The 20,947-nt window shown below is 42.7% G+C and overlaps 1 protein-coding gene across 1 annotated transcript in view; it reads left to right on the forward strand.

Annotated features, from left to right (window-relative positions):
* Positions 1-699: 699 nt before the first annotated feature.
* LOC124804157 (4-coumarate--CoA ligase 1-like) overlaps positions 700-20,947 on the forward strand; it is a 68,152-nt gene continuing 47,904 nt past the window's right edge. Inside the window, exons 1-5 of the mRNA XM_047264734.1 lie at positions 700-846; positions 1,535-1,590; positions 5,800-5,933; positions 13,592-13,877; positions 16,719-16,887. Coding sequence (XP_047120690.1) covers positions 700-846; positions 1,535-1,590; positions 5,800-5,933; positions 13,592-13,877; positions 16,719-16,887 — 792 coding nt within the window. The remainder of the gene's footprint in view (positions 847-1,534; positions 1,591-5,799; positions 5,934-13,591; positions 13,878-16,718; positions 16,888-20,947) is intronic.

Raw genomic sequence — 20,947 nt, forward strand, 5'->3', positions numbered from 1 at the left:
TCCGTGGCTCTACCCTTCATTCGACCCTTGCGAAACCCTACATTTCAGCAGGATAATGCACGACCGCATGTTGCAGGTCCTGTACGAGCCTTTCTGGATACCGAAAATGTTCGACTGCTGACTTGGCCAGCACATTCTCCAGATCTCTCATCAATTGAAAACGTCTGGTCAATGGTGGCCGAGCAACTGGCTCGTCACAATACGCCAGTCACTACTCTTGATGAACTGTGGTATCGTTTGGAATCTGCAAGGGCAGCTGTACCTGTACACGCCATCCAAGCTCTGTTTGACTCAATGCCCAGGCGTATCAAGGCCGTTGTTACGACCAGAGGTGGTGGTTCTGGGTACTGATTTCTCAGGATCTATGCACCCAGATTGCGTGAAAATGCAATCACATGTCAGTTCTAGTATAATATATTTGTCCAATGAATACCCATTTATCATCTGCATTTCTTGTTAGTGTAGCAATTTTAATGGCCAGTAGTGTATCTTCGTGTTCAGCTCACACAGCTGGCAACGTGATTTCATTTCTTTCTTTTTTTTTTTTACACTCACGACAGCGCAGAAACTCGAGAAATTCGGCCCCTGCAGCAATTAATCCTAGCTCACTTGCGTTATCAATGCATGTGTGCACTGCACGAGATAAGACGACAACTGCAGCCAGTAGGGTGAGCGTTGCGCTGTCGCCAGTAGTCCACCATGGCCACGCCAGGCAGCGGCGAGCAGAATAGCCGGTACGTGTTGAGCGGTCCGCCGCTGACGGAGGAGGAGGTGGCGCGGGCCGAGCTGCCCCTGGCGCCCTACCTCGTCCAGAAGCTGGCTGCCCACGGGGACCGCGTCCTGCAGGTCGGTCCGCTGACGAACCCCACGCGCACGTCTGAAAGGGCTGTTCATTTACTAAGGGCCAATTTGTCGCGAAGCAGAAACCACAGTGAAAAACAAAAGTTTTTTATTTGCAATAGTTAGCTACACCTTGCAGCTACTTCTCTACATAGTCGCAGCTTGACTCAGTCTTAGCATTGTATCAGTTTTCCAACATCCCTGTCACAGTAGGCTGCCACCTGTGCTTTACGCTAATTCTTTACGTTGGTCTGCCAATAGGTTGTATTCATAGCCAGCGATTCATGTGAGTAAAGAGACGAAAATCTGAGGACCCAAGTCAAGGTTGTATGGTGGGTGATCAAACACTCCCCATCGAAAACGCTGTAGAACGTCTTCAATGTATCTATAGTGTGCAGCCGAGAATTGTCATGAAAAAGGAAATGCATGTTAGCTACGTTATTTGGGTCCGCATGAAATCAGGTGAAATCTTTCAGCAGTCACTCATGTTTGACGTGCTACATTATTTTCTAGACATCTTTGCGTGGTCACTGTGTGCTCAGAACTGAACAAAGAGACGTGAAGTGATCGACGGGGATACTGGAAACACTGTCCAACACATCTGTGCAAAGCTTCATAGGATTTTCATGGCCGATTGGGCCTTAATAAACGAATAGCCCTGGTTAATCCAGCATTTACAGTTTATGTGTTTCAGGAAACTGCTACATGGTATATGAAATTATCGGGACCGTCAGAACCCTTTCAGAAATGGTGAGTTTATAGCCACCAGCATGAACTTAGAAGTAGTCCTCCAAAAGGTTAAGATACTGACGTGGTTTCTTTTGTTTTCTTTTTTCTTTTTTTTTTTAAAAAAAAAACCTGGTCCGCATCCCCGTCCTTTAGTTCCTCAAATCATATCTATTGAGTTCTCTGAAGTACCCTGCAAAAGTGGAATTTCTCATCTACGAGTCCTCCAGAGGTGATGCTGTCACTAGTGATCAGTGCAAAGTTGTAACGCAAACTTCTCCTTTCCATCTTTCATTTCTTCCTCACTTCGCCTTGATCAAATAAAGCTCTATAATATTAACTTTTTCGGCCATTAAATTTGTTATTTCATATTGATGATAGTTCGTACTGAGCTCAAAGTCATGTGTGACAAGTGAAAACCGTATATTTATTTGGATATATTAATCACCGTGGGAACCATTCCTGTTGAGCCACAGCTTCAGTTAGCCATTGGGTCTCTATTTCCCTTCAAATATCACAAATGCTCAGCCAGTTGCTGAGCACTAGAAACTGTGATACTGAATGTTGGGGCGATCACAAGAGAAAGTCTCTCTTCTGTGGGCCATCACTTTGCCCGAGTATATGGTATGGAATTTATTAATAACAAGTTAATTCATTTCATTAACTTCTGATAGTGAAGACACAATAACCTACTGTTTACACGTGCTGAGATTTAGATTTCCAGTATTTTAACAAAAGGTGTAAGGACAAATTCCTGGGTGGATTTTCAAAGTAAATTGAGAACGCTTCACTACCGTACTCTACCCTCATCCAATTCAAGTTTGTGTGACATCTTCAAACATGGAAAACGAAAGCCAAAATTTACTTCTTTCACTAGCCATACTGATGACGAATAGTTTAATTATTATTATTAAGTTGTTAATTATTGAGCTAAAATACACGCATTTCCGTGGTATTTTGTAAACGTTGACCCGTTGATGCTTCGTTCGTCCATTTTACATGTCATTTATCCAGAAAACATTCTTATTTAGCCCGTGAATTTGATTAATTGATTTATTTAGAACAAGATGGAAAGAACCTGCAGAGGAAAAAAAGAAGATATTGATGTTTGTGGAGATTATTTAGATGCTTTTCAGCAAATCACCGTAAGATGAATTCATAGTTTTTGAAACCAGACACCATCTTTATCAGTATGTTCTAAAGTCAATAATGGCCTGTCAAAGCTATGACTGGGGCAACTCATTTAAGATTCATGTATGTAGGATATCGTATTTCCATTTCTAAATATGTTCTGTGTCATACACTTCTTATGCCTGCTATCAAGACTGATTTGCCTTCTCAATCTTGAGGCTTCATTATAGCAGGTTTGTCTTGAGTTGGTTTCATGATGTGAGACACTCAAGAATTTATTCATCTTTCCAGTATTTTTTGGGAATCCTCCCACGTTACTAAATAAGTGAACAGGACTCAGAATATTGTGTTGTTTTGTTATTTATGGAAGAGCTGTTTGTTTTCTTTCCTGTTCTTTGTAAACTACATCCAAGAACAGGTTGCAGAAAGAGGTAGGTGACGCAGTAGCTGATCAGAAACGTTTCATTTAATGTAAATACGTATTCTAGAACTAAGGTTGAGGTTTGCTTATAGCCTTTGAATCTGGGTACTACTTACTTCTCTCATGTCATTGTTCGAACAACCTACAATTTTATTGTAGAAAAGACATCATGAGTTGAAGACGAAGGAGAACCGGAAAAATAGGAAACAATAACAAAGTAGTGGAGATAAGGTTGTTAGGTGGTCCTAATTTGTCAATAAGAACATAAAAAGGAAGGAAAAAAAATGTTGGTCATGATCGAGCCTTCAAATATTGACATTATGTTTGGAGTCCTGTTTGGTAATAGTTGAAAGATGCAGCCTATTTGTGAGTTCTTGAAGTCTGTTTTTTTTTCTTCACCCTAAGCAGCGTAAACGAAACATTAAACTCTATATACATCCATCGCAAAACACCAGTTTTAAACAGTTATATTCAATACAAAACAAGATACCAACTTGCAAAAGGAAACAAATAATTTTTCAGCCATAAAAATGTTGCTCTGTGACCACGAATGGTGATGGAAAGATTGACAGTAAGCTTGAGGGGTTCAGGCATCCTTATCCAAAGACACAGTTGCCAGGTTATGGCGAATGGGTAGGGCACCTAGCACCGTTCTTGAAGGATCGTTGAGACTGATTACAGTCACCAAGGATCCACTTCAGTTTACCCTATTTCTGGAGCCCACTACAAATGGACTCGCCGATTACTTGTGAAAATTAGGAATATATAGAAGTATCTATACTACTAAGAGATTATTATTCCAGAACACGTAGCCAAATATCAGTTGCAGGTTGCCTATGTAATGGCTTTTGATTTTCAGTATTTCGAATAATCACCAACCGAATTGAAAAGCTCAAAATGCTGTCATAATCTGCTCTTTAAGAGGTATACTCTTGTGTCGAAAGTTTAACACGATAAGACAAGTACTACGGTTACAAGCTGTGTGTCTGTCTTGAGGCAGCGAACTTCATTTATCCAGTACTTAAGAATGAGAGCACTTAGCGACTTCCAACTATCGTTATACATAATTTCAAACCTTTAAAAAACATTTTCTCGCTGACGTCCCCTGCAGAATGATGAAAGGAAAAAAGTTGATCACTTACAACACTTTCGCTTTTCATGCAGTAAAACTTCAGCATGAGAAAGGACATTATCATTTATTACTTATTTACTACAAACACAATTAGTAACTAACTTTGGATACAGTATCTACATACATGACTGAGTGCACCTGCAAAGTTAAGTCGTTGTAGGAAACATAGTTCAGGAAACGAGATGTCAGGTGACTTGGGCTTCCCGTTCGTTAGACCGATAGCCTGGTGCAAGTCTTCTTTGGTTGTCGCCTCTTCGGTGACTTGCTCGTGATGAGAATCAAATGATGACGAAGATAGCACGATACCCAGACCTAAAGAGGAGAAATTTTCCGACCCAGCCAGGAATCGAACCTGGGTCCCTCACATGGTATTCTTCAGAGCTGACCAAACAAGTATGAAAACGTTCATAAACATTGAGATTCTTGACAAACTGGCTTTGGTGAAAATGAATCGCAAATTAATCGGAGTGTTTCATCCAGTATTTCACAACCAGAACACTTGGCACTTTCCAATAAACGTTAAGCTTAATTTCAAATCTTGTCCAAATTTTTTCTCGCTTACGTGCTTAACGTCAAATATTTAACACATTAACCCATTTGTAAAGTTATAAAATTTTGAAATTGTTTTATACATCAGGGTTAAATTTTTTGAAGAATCAAGAGTTTACCAGTTTATTTTAAACCGAATGAAAAATCTTCTATGCAAAGAAAGATTAGTGTGTAACGTGCCGTCAGTGACGAGGTGAGCAGGGAGTGAGCACAAAATTCGACTTGAGAGCAGGTTGGGAAAGGATATCGGCCTCACCCTTGCCGAAGGTACCATCTCTAAATGCACCCTAAACGATTAAGGGAAACCATAGAAAATTTACGACTGTGCACTGAAAAGTAATACTAACGAATTTTTCATGTGAAAACTGCTAAAGGTTTTTAAATAAAACAAACTTTATTAACATTCTCCATCTTTATTCTTCGTGTCTAGTAATTAATTTCTCAATATAGTCACCCTGGAAACGAACAGATTTCTCCTAAGGACTGATCATTTTTTTTTTCCAATCGTCATTGTACGTAGAATGTTTCACTTCGTTGACGGAGCCACATCCTTGCCTCTGTTTGGACCGCTTCGTCACTAAGTGAAGTCGTCGAAGGCGTTGTTTAGCATATGAAGACACGTCATCAAGCTACACGCTACTATTAAGAACCCTCTAGCGGCAGAGGGCTCCAAATATGCAAAACTAAGGATTAACGTTGTAGAATGACAATAAAGTTTGTTTCATTTAGTAAACTTTAAGAGTTCCTCGGAGTTTAGATGGACATTTGAAGTTGCGTCCTCCGGAACGTGTGAGCCAAGCGTGTTAACCAGTCTACTACCATGCTTAAACCTTAGTACAGGTTCTGCACGATCACGTTGTCCCTCCCATACGGTAATAGTATCTATTTCCTGCTGATTGTGACTACGTGTGTGTCGTGTGGTGCAGGTGGTGTTAGGCCAGGAATGGCGGGCGGACTGGATGCTGCGGCAGGCGGCGGCGGAGCTGTCGGCCCTGCGGAGGGCGGTGCCCGGCCTGCGGGAGGGGGACACCGTGGCCGTCTGCATCGGCCGCTCCGCGCTCTTCGCGCCGGCCCTGCTGGCCGCGCTCTGCTCTGGGGCCGTCTGCGCCGTCGTCAATGCCGCCCTGCCTCATGGTACGGACACCTGCCTCTCTGTTATGATTCTGACGGAGTCTGCTGCATCCTTAGTAAATAAGAACACCGGACAAAAAGTTTACCGTCTCCAGGTGGCGTCACGCAAATACCGCCCAATAACACCTCCAAACTGGACAATGGCCTCAAATCGGCATGGATGACAGTCCACAAGTTGATCCAACCTTCAACTGTTACTAATAGGATACGTTACAGCTACCCAACTACGACCACGTTGTTTATCACATTTCGCCCACTGTTCCAAAGAATTCCAAACAAATCTACTGTATTAGGATCGAGTGATTAAGCGAGACGGTCCAGGTTCCATAAGGTGTTTATGAAACGAGCATCGAATTCGCTCCACGCTGTGAACACAGATGCAGTCACTTCTGAGCACTATGGAACTTAACATCTGAGGTCATCAGTCCCCCAGACCTAGAACTACTTAAACCTAACTAACCTAAGGACATCACACATATCCATGCCCGAGACAGGGTTCGAACCTACGACCGTGGCAGCAGCGCGTTTCCGGATTGAAGCGCCTAGAACCGCTCGGCCACAGCGGCCAGGTCGCTTCTGAAGAACCAGGGCGTGCTCATCATGAAGATGTAGTAGAAAGAGGAACCCCTATTCCCTGGCCGGCCGGTGTGGCCCAGCGGTTCTAGGCGCTACAGTATGGAACCGCGTGACCTCGACGGTCGCAGGTTCGAATCCTGCCTCGGGTATGGATGTGTGTGATGTCCTTAGGTTAGTTAGGTTTAAGTAGTTCTAAGTTCTAGGGGACTGATGACCTCAGAAGTTAAGTCCCATAGCGCTCAGAGCCATTTGAACCATTTCTGAACCCTGTTCCAGGAAAATAATGAAATAAACATCCGGCTTTAGGTAAACAGTGAAGAGAACTGGTCATGATGCGAAAGACCCCTGAAACACCCTACACACACCACTGGATGAGGCCTCGCTAAGACAGCAATGCACGCACCGCCTTTCATCATTCGCAAAGAGGCAAACCCCCGACACGTCGGTCGACACTACACCACTCCAATCAGCTACTGCCCACTTTTTTGTGCGTTCAAGGTGTGCAGGTTTTGTGGCGTTGTCGACAATGCTGTTTTGACAGATACTTGAATACGTATGTCTGGTGTATGTAGTTCCCTTCTAAACGTTTCTGTCAGAGACCGGTTGAGATGGAAATGCGTTCAATGAACTTAGTAAATCCTGTGGGGGTTGGGATCGATTAACAAAGAAAGGCGTGCACTAGTCAAGTCTCTGTCGATGAGAACGTACGACAAATCTTACAACGCAGTGTGTGGTTAACCTTAACCTGCAGACATGTTGGACAGTCCACCTCGATAAAAGATACGGTAACTTGATTCACTTTCTGGTCATGAGCAAGCAAGCAAGATAGTTCCTTTCTGCGGGTATCCTACAAAAGACGGTGTGACATTATTCCATATTTCAATACTGTCGACCTGTCTAGGGTATGATTGCATTAAGATGATGCATGCAGCTTCCGGTACATTTTTTTCTTACACCTGCAGTGAGATGACCAGTTCTGTAGCTCTTACAGGGATTCAGTTCAATATACACGGTACTGTCGCATTAACGTAATTGCCGCCTATGTTCGATGTCAACGGGCGACAACTAATCTTAGGTGGCAGGTGCCAGCAAGAGCAGTGGGTGGCATACAAATCGAGTTCGGGGAACGCGGATAAGAGTGCAATCGTTGTCGTAATGTGGAAACGGGGTGTTTTATTTGATTTCAAAAGGGCATAATCATTGGCTTTCGGGCCATGATTGGAAGCATTTCCCAAACGGCTACGTTTGTAAACTGTTTGCATGCCACCATGGTTAAACTATACCGCGCTTGGCAAAATGGCGCTATCCGAAAGTGGAGCTGAAGCAACTGTGGTGCACCACGGACCATAGATGATAGGGGTGAACAACGGCTTCTAAGATTTGTACGAGTGAGTAGACATGCAACTGTTGAGCGACTGACCTTGCTACCAACAGAGTCTCTTTAACGACCATTCATCGTAAGTTGCTTTGTATGGGCCTCTGCAGCAGCCGCTTGGCTCATGCAGCCGTACTGACTGCTGTTCATTGGCTGGAATTTGCACGCCTTATCGAAACTGGAATCTACAGAGTAGCGACAGGTGGCCGTTTCAATTGAATTACGTTTTCTGCTGCACCGCTGTGAAACGTCCAAAGCATACACCCTACAACCATCGTCTGGACTGGACAATTGTTTTCGTGGCATTTCCTTGGCTATCTCGTCATTCTGGATGGAGCAAAGCACCAATATAAGTACGCGTCTATCCTTGGGAAGCATGATCACTCCTACATGCAGTTTGTCTTTCCTCAGCACTGTGGCATCTATCAGCAGGGCAATGCAACCTATCGCACACCTCGTGGTGTATGTGCGTGGTTTGAAGAGCACCAGGATGAGTCTACCGTACAAGCTAACAGATTCCCAAATTTAAACCAAAACGAGAATCTGAGGGACCACCTCGATCGGGCTCTTTGCACTATCGATCTTCACTCATTAAACCCATCACAGCTGATCACTAGTGACCTGTAGTCGCCCTGACCCCACGTCCCTGTCGCTACCCCCCAGAACCTCACCGACTCTCTTCCTGCACGTCTCGCTGCGGTCTGTGTTATGAAATATGATATGTGGACGTTCAGATTTTTGACAGGTGGTCGCATTAATTTGGCTGGACAGTGTAGAAACAGCTAAAGTTCCAGACTTCACTATCAGTTCTTGCACCATTTGCTGTTTCTATATTGAACTGGTTAACAAAAGTTGGTGTCCTGCAATTAATCCAGCATACTGGAAATCCATTATAGTGTCTTACACGGGGTGGTCCATTGATCGTGACCGGGCCAAATATCTCGCGAAACAAGCGTCAAACGAAAAAACTACAAAGAACGAAACTCGTTTCGCTTGAAGGGGGAAACCAGATGGCGCTATGGTTGGCCCGCTAGATGCCGCTGTCATAGGTCAAACGGATATCAACTGCGTTCTTTTTAAATAGGGACCCCCCCTCCCCAGGGACCCCCCCCTCCCCTTTTTATTACATATTCTTGTAGCACGTAAAGAAATATGAATGTTTTAGTTTGACCACTTTTCTCGCTATGTGATAGATGGCGCTGTAATAGTCACAAACACACGGCTCACAATTTTAGATGTACAGTTGGAAACAGGTAGGTTTTTTAAATTCAAATACGGAACGTAGGTACGTTTGAACATTTTATTTCGGTTGTTCCAATGTGATACATGTAGTTCGCCTGCCGTAATGTTCGAACATGCATTGACAATGCGCTGACGCATGTTGTCAGGCGTTGTCGGTGGATTACGGCAGCAAATACCCTTCAACTTTTCCCACAGAAAGAAATCCGGGGACGTCAGATCCGGTGAACGTGCGGGCCATAGTATGGTTCTTCGACGACCAATCCACCTGTCATGAAATATGCTATTCAATACCGCTTCAACTGCACGCGAGCTATGTGCCGGACATCCGTCATTTTCGAAGTGCATCGCCATTCTGTCATGCAGTGAAACATTTTGTAGTAACATCGGTAGAACATTACGTAGGAAACCAGCAATCATTGCACCATTTAGATTGCCATCGATAAAATGGGGCCAAATACCCTTCCTCCCATAATGCCGCACCATAATTTAACCCGTCAAGGTCCGTCATGTTCCACTTGTCGCAGCCATCGTGGATTTTCCATTGCCCAATACTGCATATTACGCTGGTTTACGTTACCGCTATTGGTGAATGATGCTTCGTAGCTAAATGGAACACGTGTAAAAAATCTGTCATCGTCCCGTAATTTCTCTTGTGCCCAGTTGCAGAACTGTACATGACGTTCAAAGTCATCGCCATGCAATTCCTGGTGCATAGAAATATGGTACGAGTGCAATCGATGTTGATGTAGCATTCTCAACACCGACGTTTTTGAGATTCCCGATTCTCGCGCTATTTGTCGGTTACTGATGTGCGGATTAGCCGCGACAGCATCTAAAACACTTACTTGGGCATCATCATTTGTTGCAGGTAATGGTTGACGTTTCACATGTGGCTGAACACTTCCTGTTTCCTTAAATAACGTAACTATCCGGCGAACGGTCCGGGCACTTGGATGATGTCGTCCAGGATACCGAGCAGCATACATAGCACACGCCCGTTGGGCATTTTGATCACATTAGCCATACATCACCATGATATCGACCTTTTCCGTAATTGATAAACGGTCCATTTCAACACGGGTAATGTATCACGAAGCAAATACCGTCCGCACTGGCGGAATGCTACGTGATACCAGGTACTTATAAGCTTGTGACTATTACAGCGCCATCTATCATAAAGCGAAAAAAGTGGTCCAACTAAAACATTCATATTTCTTTACGTACTACACGAATAGGTAATAAAAAATGGGGGTCCCTATTTAAAAAAAACGCAGTTGATATCCGTTTGACCTATGGCAGTGCCATCTAGCTGGCCAACCATAGCACCATCTGGTTTCACCCTTCAAGCTAGACGAGTTTCGTTCTTTGTAGTTTTTTCGTTTGATACATATTTGGTGAGATATTTGGCCCAGTCACTATCAATGGACCACCCTGCATATTGATTGCTAGCTACAGAGATAAGTAGGATTGATATTAAGGTTCTAAGGAGAGAATTCAAGTTTACAGAATCCGATTTCTTCAAGTAACTGGCTTACAAGAACTATAAGACTATCACCATTTAACACTCCAGCTAAGCAGGAATTTCAACATACACAGAGTTGATTTGATACTAATCCTTCCCAACAGCTCACAAGCTGAATGTTGAACGTTGTGTGTATAAGTTTCCCATTAATCTTTGCCATTGTCCTTCATCATAATAAAGTTTTGAGGGCGTTTTACAGTTAACCGTATAAAGGTCTTCAAATATTTTCCCTTTCTGGAGGAATCCAGTGCGCACTGCTCTCCACTTCCAGTGAATTGATGTCTAGTTAGCTTTCTTAACCTTCCGTCTGGGATTATTGATGGATTTCGTATCCTTTTTTCGGTACCAATGGTAATTTTTATGGGATGATGTTCGTTTCTCCAAAAATGTTTTCGAGCTTTTCTCAAGTGATCCAAAGGTAGTGGATAGGTCAAGATTTGTCCTTGGCATTTTAACTTACCACAGTTTCTTGTGTGTCGACCGATTCCGACTGAGGTTTCGGTGACCAAACCGTGAGCACGTTGCCTAGGAACGCTCTTTAAGGACGTCACTGATCCTTTAAGAGATATTGTCAATGCGACTCCCTCTGCGTTGGAGAGACTGCAGTCCTTGGATGTGGAGCTCCGACGAACCCATAACAGATGGTGCTCTTATTTATATTGTGGTGTATAGTATTCTACTTTATATAATATTATTAATCGACATTGATATATAATGCAGCTGTTATTTTATGTTCCCATATGGTGAATCAATAAACAAATCTTTCAGTTAGAGAATAAGTTGTTTTGGTACACAACTATCCGAACTTTCTAATATTCCAGCATATCATGAATGTGGTAGCGTGTAAAGTAATAATTGACGTACAATTTTACAGTAGTTTTGTCTGTTAATAACTGCCGGTTCACTTTTATTGCTCCATGTGTTGTCGATATTCTGAAGTAACGTTTTGTGATATGGTCACAGGGCGTACAGGGAGGGCAATGTGCGTCGGTCTGTTTCAGTGCTCCGGTTGTTAACATTACGTGCAGCTCACGTGTGTTCAGAAGTAATAATCAGGTATTCTACTGCATCTATTCCCTGCAACGAGTATCCGTCAGTTCCTCAGTAGTGTGTCTTCATTATTTACATATTTTGATTTCGTCCTTTGAAATGATGATTTCTGTTATCACGGTTACTTTTTGTCTCTTGGACAGGGTTGAGAGAAATTGTGGAATTAAATAAGGAAGGAAAAAGCCAGTAGGTAAAATGGTTTTTTCGTTTTCTATTGTCTTCTTTGAAAATTTTCTTATTGACGATTAAAGAGTTGAGTTTAAATTACTGTGATAAATTTATCAAACCACTAACTCATTCTTACAACTACTTTATTAGTGCATCATTTATTGCCCTGCAAGCACTGCATCCACTGAGGGAATCTTCATTATGTTAAAGTTATAAAATGACTTTTATCTTAATAATATGAATATTTATATATGTGTTTGGAGAGAGAGAGAGAGAGAGAGAGAGAGAGAGAGAGAGAGAGAGAGAGACTGATTCTGATTGAGACTTTAAGTCGTAACTGGTACCTGAATTTTAGTTCAAAAATGGTTCAAATGGCTCTGAGCACTATGGGACTCAACTGCTGAGGTCATTAGTCCCCTAGAACTTAGAACTAGTTAAACCTAACTAACCTAAGGACATCATAAACATCCATGCCCGAGGCAGGATTCGAACCTGCGACCGTAGCGGTCTTGCGGTTCCAGACTGCAGCGCCTTTAACCGCACGGCCACTTCGCTGCCTCCTTAAATGATCAGCTTCTGCATTAGTTGGGATGTATTATGATTTGGAGGAAGTTATTGTTCTTTAAGATTTAAAGTACGACTCTGTTGGTTACTTGGCCGTATTGCCGATAGCTTTGAGCCCAAGTTTTCGTCTAAGGGACCACTGTTGTAAGTAAATACAATGAAACAGTAATCTGCTTTTCGTGAGAAAAGGAGATTGCTTGGCACACAGCTTCGTTCAAACTACACGTTCTGCTATATCAAAATTCGTCAGTGCAGTTCAGCACCATACTATTGTACAAGATCATAATCCGATTACTCTAATTAAGAAATTATGAGAAGTTGTTACGTACTGAATGAAAAACAGAATATGGAATGCATTTCCTTTCCTGTATTTAAGTGAACTTTGTACACTTACAGTTCTGTTGATTGATAGCCGGCGACGACAATGAAGTTCACCTCCTTTTCCAAAAACAGGATATTTCTACTCTTCTCTCCCAGAAAATTTGTATACATAGATGATTGGCAACTCTTACACATATTTTACTCAGTTTTATCACTACAACAGCGGTTGTCATTACATGTAACAATATGGTCTGAGCCACGGCGTAACAACACGTCCCCTTTCCATAAAATACAGATTAACAGTCCTCTTTTTTCTTAATAAACCAATTTCTTTTAGAGTCCGTACTCAAAGATTCACAACTACTATCGTTGCAGGGATTGTTGGAAAGAGTTTCTTGCTGTCCTGCTGCGCTTCTGTAGGTATTTACATACATTTCTGAGCTTCTCAGAATAAAATTAGGCACAAATTAGTTAAGAAAAGGGCAGTGAGGCTCACATAACATTACAAAGTTTCTTTTATTCACGAACTGCAAATGGTATCTAACTAAATTTCTTACATCTCAAGAAAAGTTAAAGCATAATATTAATAAAATAAACAATTTTGTTGGCATCAATAAATACGACGTCGCTTTTTAATTTGTGTAGGCAACATTTTGTAGGTTAATTAAATTTTCTTAATTTAGTATAGTTAGGTTTTACAGTTTCCTCACATTTTTTAGATGGGTGGGTTAAAAAGACACATGGTTATTTGGGTCAGGTTAAGTTATAAATGCATGGAGCTGTGTAAAGTGATGATGCAGGTTTGTGGAAATAAAAAGCATAGTCGTCATTTTGTCACTGCAGATAGCCTGCGCCGAGTGCTACACGAGCTGAAGCCCGCAGCAGTGCTGTGCCAACCAGAGTCTGCCGAGTCCGCATTGGATGCCAAACCGGCAGACTGCCCGCTGCAGGTGCTGGGTTCTGCTGAGTCGGTAGCTGACGCTCAGCAGCTGCTGATGGGGAGCGCCCAGGAGCTGCAAGCGGACAACACGGCCCCCGCCGTCGCTCTCCTCAGTTCTGGTACCACGGGACACCCCAAGATCATCCGCACACCTCACCTCAACTTGGCCTTATCGATGCGCTTACTAGCGTAAGGCGAATGTATTTAGCGTTTTAAAACTTGATAGTGGTCTTAGTAAACTTGTCACACAGTTCTGTCAATACTACAGTGGTGAAATGAAGTAGAGTAATTAAGCTAGGTATCATAACTAATTTAAAGACACTATTTTAATTTATTCTGTTATTCTAATTAAAAGATAGATTTGTGAGTCCAAATAGTTCGCTAAATTTTATCACAAGCCAAAGAAAACTAAACATAAAAGCAAAATATCTTAATTTACCTGTTCCAGAAGAACAATTTTACAACATCCTTAAAATTGTTGTAAACTCTTAGTGAATATTTCTTCCCAGACTAGTCAAGGTATTACGAGATGTTTGGATGTCTACCGAAATTTGACACAACACCTGTGCAAACATTCAGTGATGAAGTGATGGTTAAGTGCGCTACTCTTAAATAGTAAGGAAAATTCAAATGAAACGACTCATCGCCGGTGAAGACATCAGATGCAAGCCCTAAGCTCGTTCTGAGGAAGGATGGGGCAAATAATCAGTGGTGTGCTTTTCAAGGGACCCGTTTTGAAATTTAATGATTATAAGGAATCCGCCTCGATTGCAATGGACCATGCCTCTTTAGGCAGTTTGTAGTTTTAGTGTGTTCCGAAGAAGGCGTGGTTATCCGTGCCGAAACCTAGGCCAACCTCCGGTTTCTATTTGCAATCGAGGTGGATTCTTTTTGCCGCGCGGGATTAGCCGAGCAGTCTAGGGCGCTGCAGTCATGGACTGTGCGGCTGGTCCCGGCGGAGGTTCGAATACTCCCTCGGGCATGAGTGAGTATGTTTGCCCTTAGGATAATTTAGGTGAAGTAGTGTGTAAGCTTAGGGACTGATGACTTTAGCAGTTAAGTCCCATAAGATTTCACTCACATTTGAACATTTTGAACATTTGGATTCTTTACAATCATTTAATTATTCACGATTGCTGACGCGCTTCAATGTTAGAAGTTCTCATTTTGAAATTTGTCTCAAGTGATTTAACGAGATCAAATCAAGCCCAAGTCCATATTAGACAGGGGTTTGAACCCGGTTCTCGTGAATCCTTCTATAAGTCAAGTTCCAGCATCACGTCTCGTCCTAGTGCTGTGGTTTGCGCTGAGGATGGATCTCTGATTACGTGTTATTGAAATCGGAAGATACTGTCCAATGTGCTTAGGCTGCACAAACTGTTAACAGATCTTATGCTGATCATACTTTTTGACAATTCTGTAGCAGTTAACCACAATTAAAATCTAATCTCACAAACATTCGGTAATTTTACATCATTATATGTCACAACTGCATTACATACTTTTTCATTAAGTTTGTTGATGGTTCATCTTACGTGGTGAATCATTATCATTTTGCTTTCTACTCATAATACTAACTGTTGGCTTTTTTTTCGTTATAGCTTCTGTTTCATAAACTTATACCAAATTCACCTGCGAGTGAGACGCCTTTTTTCACAATTATTATAAAATATTATCCGAAATATTGCGAAAGAATGGAAGTTGTAAGTGTGATTTTTGTTTATCTTGGTGCAGTTAACGATAAACAACAGTGTTCTGTCGTAATACACAGTAATATCACTCAGATGATCGCCAACACAGATGCAAATCTAGACCAGTTGTACTTCAAGGTGGATTTTGAAACCTTAAAATATGTCGAACAGTGTTCATAAAATCGTTTGTAACTGGTTACAGATGTAAATTTTTTTTCCTCTAATAACATTTGCTGCAAAGTGGGCCAATGCTAAAACATCAACTTCCAAACAAAATAACACAATAATGTCAGTCAGATGATCACCAACACAGGTCCAAACGAAGACCAGTTGTAGTGCAAAGTAGATTTTGAAACCTTAAAATGTGTCGGACAATTTTCATAAAATACTTTGTAACTGGTTATAGTTGTCAATTTTTTCCTCTATTAGCATTTGTTACAAAGTAGGCCCATGCTAAAACTTCTACTTCCATACAAAATGTTTCGCTCGTACCATAAGAGTACTATAACGATTTGCACTCACTACATACGACTATATGAAGCACAAAATCTTGCTTCACGTCTTACATGGTGGTTTGGTCTTCTTGATATGCTTCTACAAGTGCATATACCTGTCCTTCCTTTTACATGCCTCTGCAAGTGCATATGCCTTGAAATGTTTAAACTTTTCGTAAATCCAGATATCAGGCCATTCACTGAATTCCTCAGACGAATCTTGTATTTCAAAAAACAGTATAATGTAATGGAATATATAATGTAGATATTCTGTATTTATTGAGTATGGGACTCAAGACATGAGACTAGTTTAGCTGCTAGTAAAGTGGTTCAGAACCATTCAAACTGGATACAATCAATGACGTCAGATACAATGTTGTCTGATAAGTTGAACTGGGTGCAATGTGCTTCCACGTGCAGTGACCCAGATAATCGAAGGTTGGTAACCCATCGCATTTCGTAACCATTATTTACTCTCATGTGAGTTGAAATTTCTTGTAAAATGTCTCACTATAATGGTATTAGTTTTCATCTTAATTTGTTTCACTTACTTTATGGCTAGACATATCTGCACTACAGTATCTGTTCAACAGATCTGAATATTATGGACTGATGTTTCGAAATCGATAATGGCTCATGTGAATTTCATTTAGTATTATTATCTTCAGTGAGATGGTAAATAGAAGGCTGCTGTCCTTTGGTATAATATATTTACATCTTTTTTATGTTTGCTTTACAGGTAATAACTTACACAAAGACCGAAAACGAAATTTTTATATTGCAGCAGTTGGAAAGAGTTGAAGTAGCTCAATTCGGCACTTAGCAGTCGTCGTCTGTGATTTCAGGCGAAGCGATGCACTGTTCGGAGACGACGACATCTTGTTGTCCACAACCGGATTCTCCTGGATTACTGGAACGCTGTTCACGTTCTGGAGTGTCGACACCGGGATGAAATTCGTCGTGACGCCCGAATTCAGTCCTCAAACTGTACTGGACCACATCGAGAGATCCGAGGTTAGCCACCAATGAACGAAACAGTAGCAGGTTCTAGTACGCTTACTAACACGTAATACGTAAGACAATCACAGTCACCTTTTCACTCTCCTAGATGATCTAAATAAAATATGAGTGTTCCCTTTTATTTTCGTTTTATTTCAAGTCCTACAGTAGATTTCACACTAGTCTAGCTCAGCGTCCGGTAGAAATCGTTTCCAAAAAGAAAGCAATCCATTCATTTGTACATTACCCGTCATTTTGCAAGCAGGTGTGCTACTTTGGGAACGCTTACGTACAATGCCCATGGACTCTTACTATGCAACAAAACAGATCTGCAGGAAATATGCTCTTGAGGCTTGAATGAAATATAAACAAATGGTGTCTCTACTCGTGTAGGTGGGTAATTTTGAATGGATAGCAAAGGAGGATGCTTCGTAGTATTTTAGGTACCGTGCTCTCGGGTATGTCGAATGTTCGGAAAATTCTCCGTGTACTAGACGTTTGCACACCACCACTCGTCTCCTCCTGTATTTCTGAGGCCACTGCTTCCTCTGACTTCGAATCAATTCGTTTCCTCCCTCTACCAGGTTGCACACCAATAGAACCCGTCTTTTCGAATTTCCGAATCATTTTCTCCAGAGCCACAGCAGTCATCGGACCAACGCCTTTGTCCAAACCCGTCAGTGCCCGGAACTTCTGCAGAGCGACGTGTGCACAGTTATCATTCCTGTAATACAGCTTTACAAGCAGAGCGCCATCCTGCAATGAGACAGTCACGGCGAACGTCGCAGACGCGAAAGGAGGAAAAGTCGTGTACCTGGAGTGTTTATACCAACTTCAATGGGTAGTGCACATGAAAGGTGTTTTCATTTACGTATTTACGTATTCAGCGCCATCTATTGATCAATTTTCACACTATTTTTTCCTTCTACCAAACGTTTTCCCTCTTTCTCCGATATATTCCGTTGCAATTTGGCGTCATTCTAACCAGTGCTGTTATTTCTACAGCGGTTTGAGAGTTTAACTTTAATTACAATCACCCTGTAGAATACCCTGTTTAACACATAAGCTTTGCCATCTAGTCCTGTTTTCCCACTGTCTTTCTGTGTACACTCTGTTCAAGTCCTCGTCAGATTTTTCACACACTCCTCCACACCTTTTAGTCATCAATGGCTTAATCGTCTCTTTCTCGTTTCCTTCGCATTCTCATTTCGCGTATCTTCTTGGGAATCCTCTTGTTTTACATTCTCTTTAAGTGCCCATCCTGCTCTAAGAGAACTTTTTTCACTATGTTCTTCACTTTTTCATTCTTTGTTCTGCCTTCCCTTGTAACTCCTATCCATTTCTGAAGAACTTCATTTCACATTCCTGTAATCTACTTATATCTCTTTTCTTTATTACTCATGTTTCAGATGCATAGGCAATAATGGATGTAGCAACTTCTATATACTGCTTCCTTGCTTTTCCCCCTCAAGGGCTCAGCATTCGTTTGCTGAGTACAGGCTTAGCGACCCCGGGGTTCCTGAGCTGGGGACTGCTAAGCGCCACTAGTCCTCTGTCACCGTAAGCTCTGGTCATACTTCAAGGACCACCGTAGGAGGCAGCGGTGGAATGTTGTGTGTTTCGTAGAACGGGGGTTTGGGCTTCACCGCCTGGACCGCGAGGAAGGTACAAACCTCTGTAAAACACCCCTCAACCTCAAGGTGTGCTACATGATGAGGAGGTGAATGGCTGTTTAGGTAAAAAAGTCTTTAGCGGGCAACCTCTGGGGCACCTGCCGCCCCCCCCCCCCCCTCCCCCAGTTGTATCAGGCTTCCTCAGGCATGCAAGGCTCTGCCTGGGTCGACGGTTGTTTCCCTAGCATCTCGTGGGATCCCTATAGAACTGTCTCATGAAACTGCTTCTCCTGATGGAATGGGTGTACCATCAGGCATCACCTACACCCACTCCTCAAAGAGAGCTCGGTTGGTCAGTCCTCCCGTGAAGAAGCCTTAGAATAATAGTAACAGGGCATTGGTGTGCCATAACACTTTCATTTTAGTCAAGCGAAAGGGGGGAAGCTTTGAGAAGTTATCCCTTTTCTATATTCACAAGGCACTGGAAGGTATTTCTGGGTCTCTGAAAAGTGTCAAACGACTTCGTAATGGAACGCTTTTAGTTGAAACTGCTGATTCCAACCAAATATCTAAGCTTCTGGGATGTAAGGCCTTAGGTGACTATCCAATCTCGGCTGAATTGCATAACACCCTTAACTATAGTAAGGGCGTGGTTACCTGCTCCGATATAATGGAGGTGGACCCCGAGGAGTTACGGGAAGAGTGGAAGAATGTGGACGTCACGGAGGTGGAGAATTATATGAGGAGAGTCAATGGAAAATTGAAAATATCGGCAACGTTTATTCTAACGTTATTTTACCGGAACATATCCTTGCAGGCTATATCCGCCTTAAGGTTCGCCCGTTTGTGCCTAATCCCATGCGTTGCTATAAATGTCAAAGATTTGGCCATACCACTATGGGATGTAACGGGAAGGCTATATGTGGCAATTGTGGAGACTCCGCTCACGAGTGAGGCACTTCTTGTAAACTCCTCCGTAATGTGTAAACTGCTATGGGGATCATCCGGTGTGGAGCAGAAAGTGTGGGGTTTACAACGAGGAAAAGAAAATTCTAGAGTTGAAAGTAAAGATACGCATACCCTACGGTGAAGTTAAAAAGGCTTATAAAGCCATACAACCACCGGTTGCTACTTCTTTTGCATCAGCCCTTAGGACACCAATAGCTAAGTGTGATGCCTCCACACAAACTCAGACCACAGATTCCAGTACGAGCACATCCACCTGTCGAGCTACCTGTGGGGGAAACGCTTCACTTGCAACTGACGTCGTTCGGAAGCCCCCAACAGTAGGCTTACCACCTACGCCACATACCACTCACCAACAACAGAAGCCAACTAAGCCATCCCCGAAACCCAAGCAGCCGCCTCCTCCTGTCAGTAAAGAAAATCGTCCTTCGAAAAGTAGTTCTAAGTCCAAGAAAGCGGTAAGTAAACCTTCAGATCGACGAGCTCTCTCACTTTCTGATGGCAACTATGCTCTTGAGGATACGGACTTCCAGATTGCACGGAAACGGCTAACGTTCCCCCTGACCTCCCCGGTAAATCACCGCCGCCGAGGGAGAAATAAAAGAACCACCATCGCTAACCAATGGCTTCCATAGGGACTTTTGTGTTGCAGTGGAATTTGAATGGATATCGCTCACATTTGGAAAAACTGCAGCTGCTGGTCCAGGATAAACATTTCTGTGTCTGCTTACAAGAGACGCAGCTTACAGTCACAGATATTCCTGCATTACGGGGCTACCTCATATACAGGAAGGACTATGCTACTGGATGCAGGGCTAAAGGTGGTGTGACTATTTTCCTTGACGACGGATGCCACTCCTCTCCTGTCCCTCTTACCACGACAATGCAAGCAATTGCTGTGCAAGTTCTCGCACCCTTTACTATCACAATATGTTCTTTGTACTTCCCCCCAATGACTCTTTGGATACGGAAGCACTGTCAGACCTCTTCCACGCACTCCCAAGCCTCCTCGTGGGGAACTTCAGTGCCCACAGTGTGCCGTGGGGCTCGGCTAATACTTGCTCCAGGGGTCGGATGATCGAGCGACTTGTCCATTCTGAGAATATCTGCCTTCTGAACGCGGGTCAGATGAACCACTTTTCCACAGCTACAGCGTGTTTTTCAACTATTGATCTTTGTTATTGTTCCCCAGCAACTGCAGACTCGTTTCATTGGGAAGAGACTTCAGATTTGCATTCCAGTGACCACTTCCCAGTGTGGATTCGTCTGCCGCCTAGAATGGTGGCCAGCAGGAGACCACACAGGTGTCTGATACAAACGGCAAATTGGTTGCAGTACAGTCGACGGACTATTTTTGAAAGAAAAGATTGTGCACAGGAGGCGGTGGCCCATATCACTTATGAGATCCAAAGGGCTGCCGCAGGGTCCATCCCCAGGTGTAATAACCACATCAGACGACGGCCTGTACCTTGGTGGAATGACGACTGTCGATTGGC

This window comes from Schistocerca piceifrons, chromosome 1 (genome assembly GCF_021461385.2).
Source record: "Schistocerca piceifrons isolate TAMUIC-IGC-003096 chromosome 1, iqSchPice1.1, whole genome shotgun sequence".
NCBI lineage: Eukaryota > Metazoa > Arthropoda > Insecta > Orthoptera > Acrididae > Schistocerca > Schistocerca piceifrons.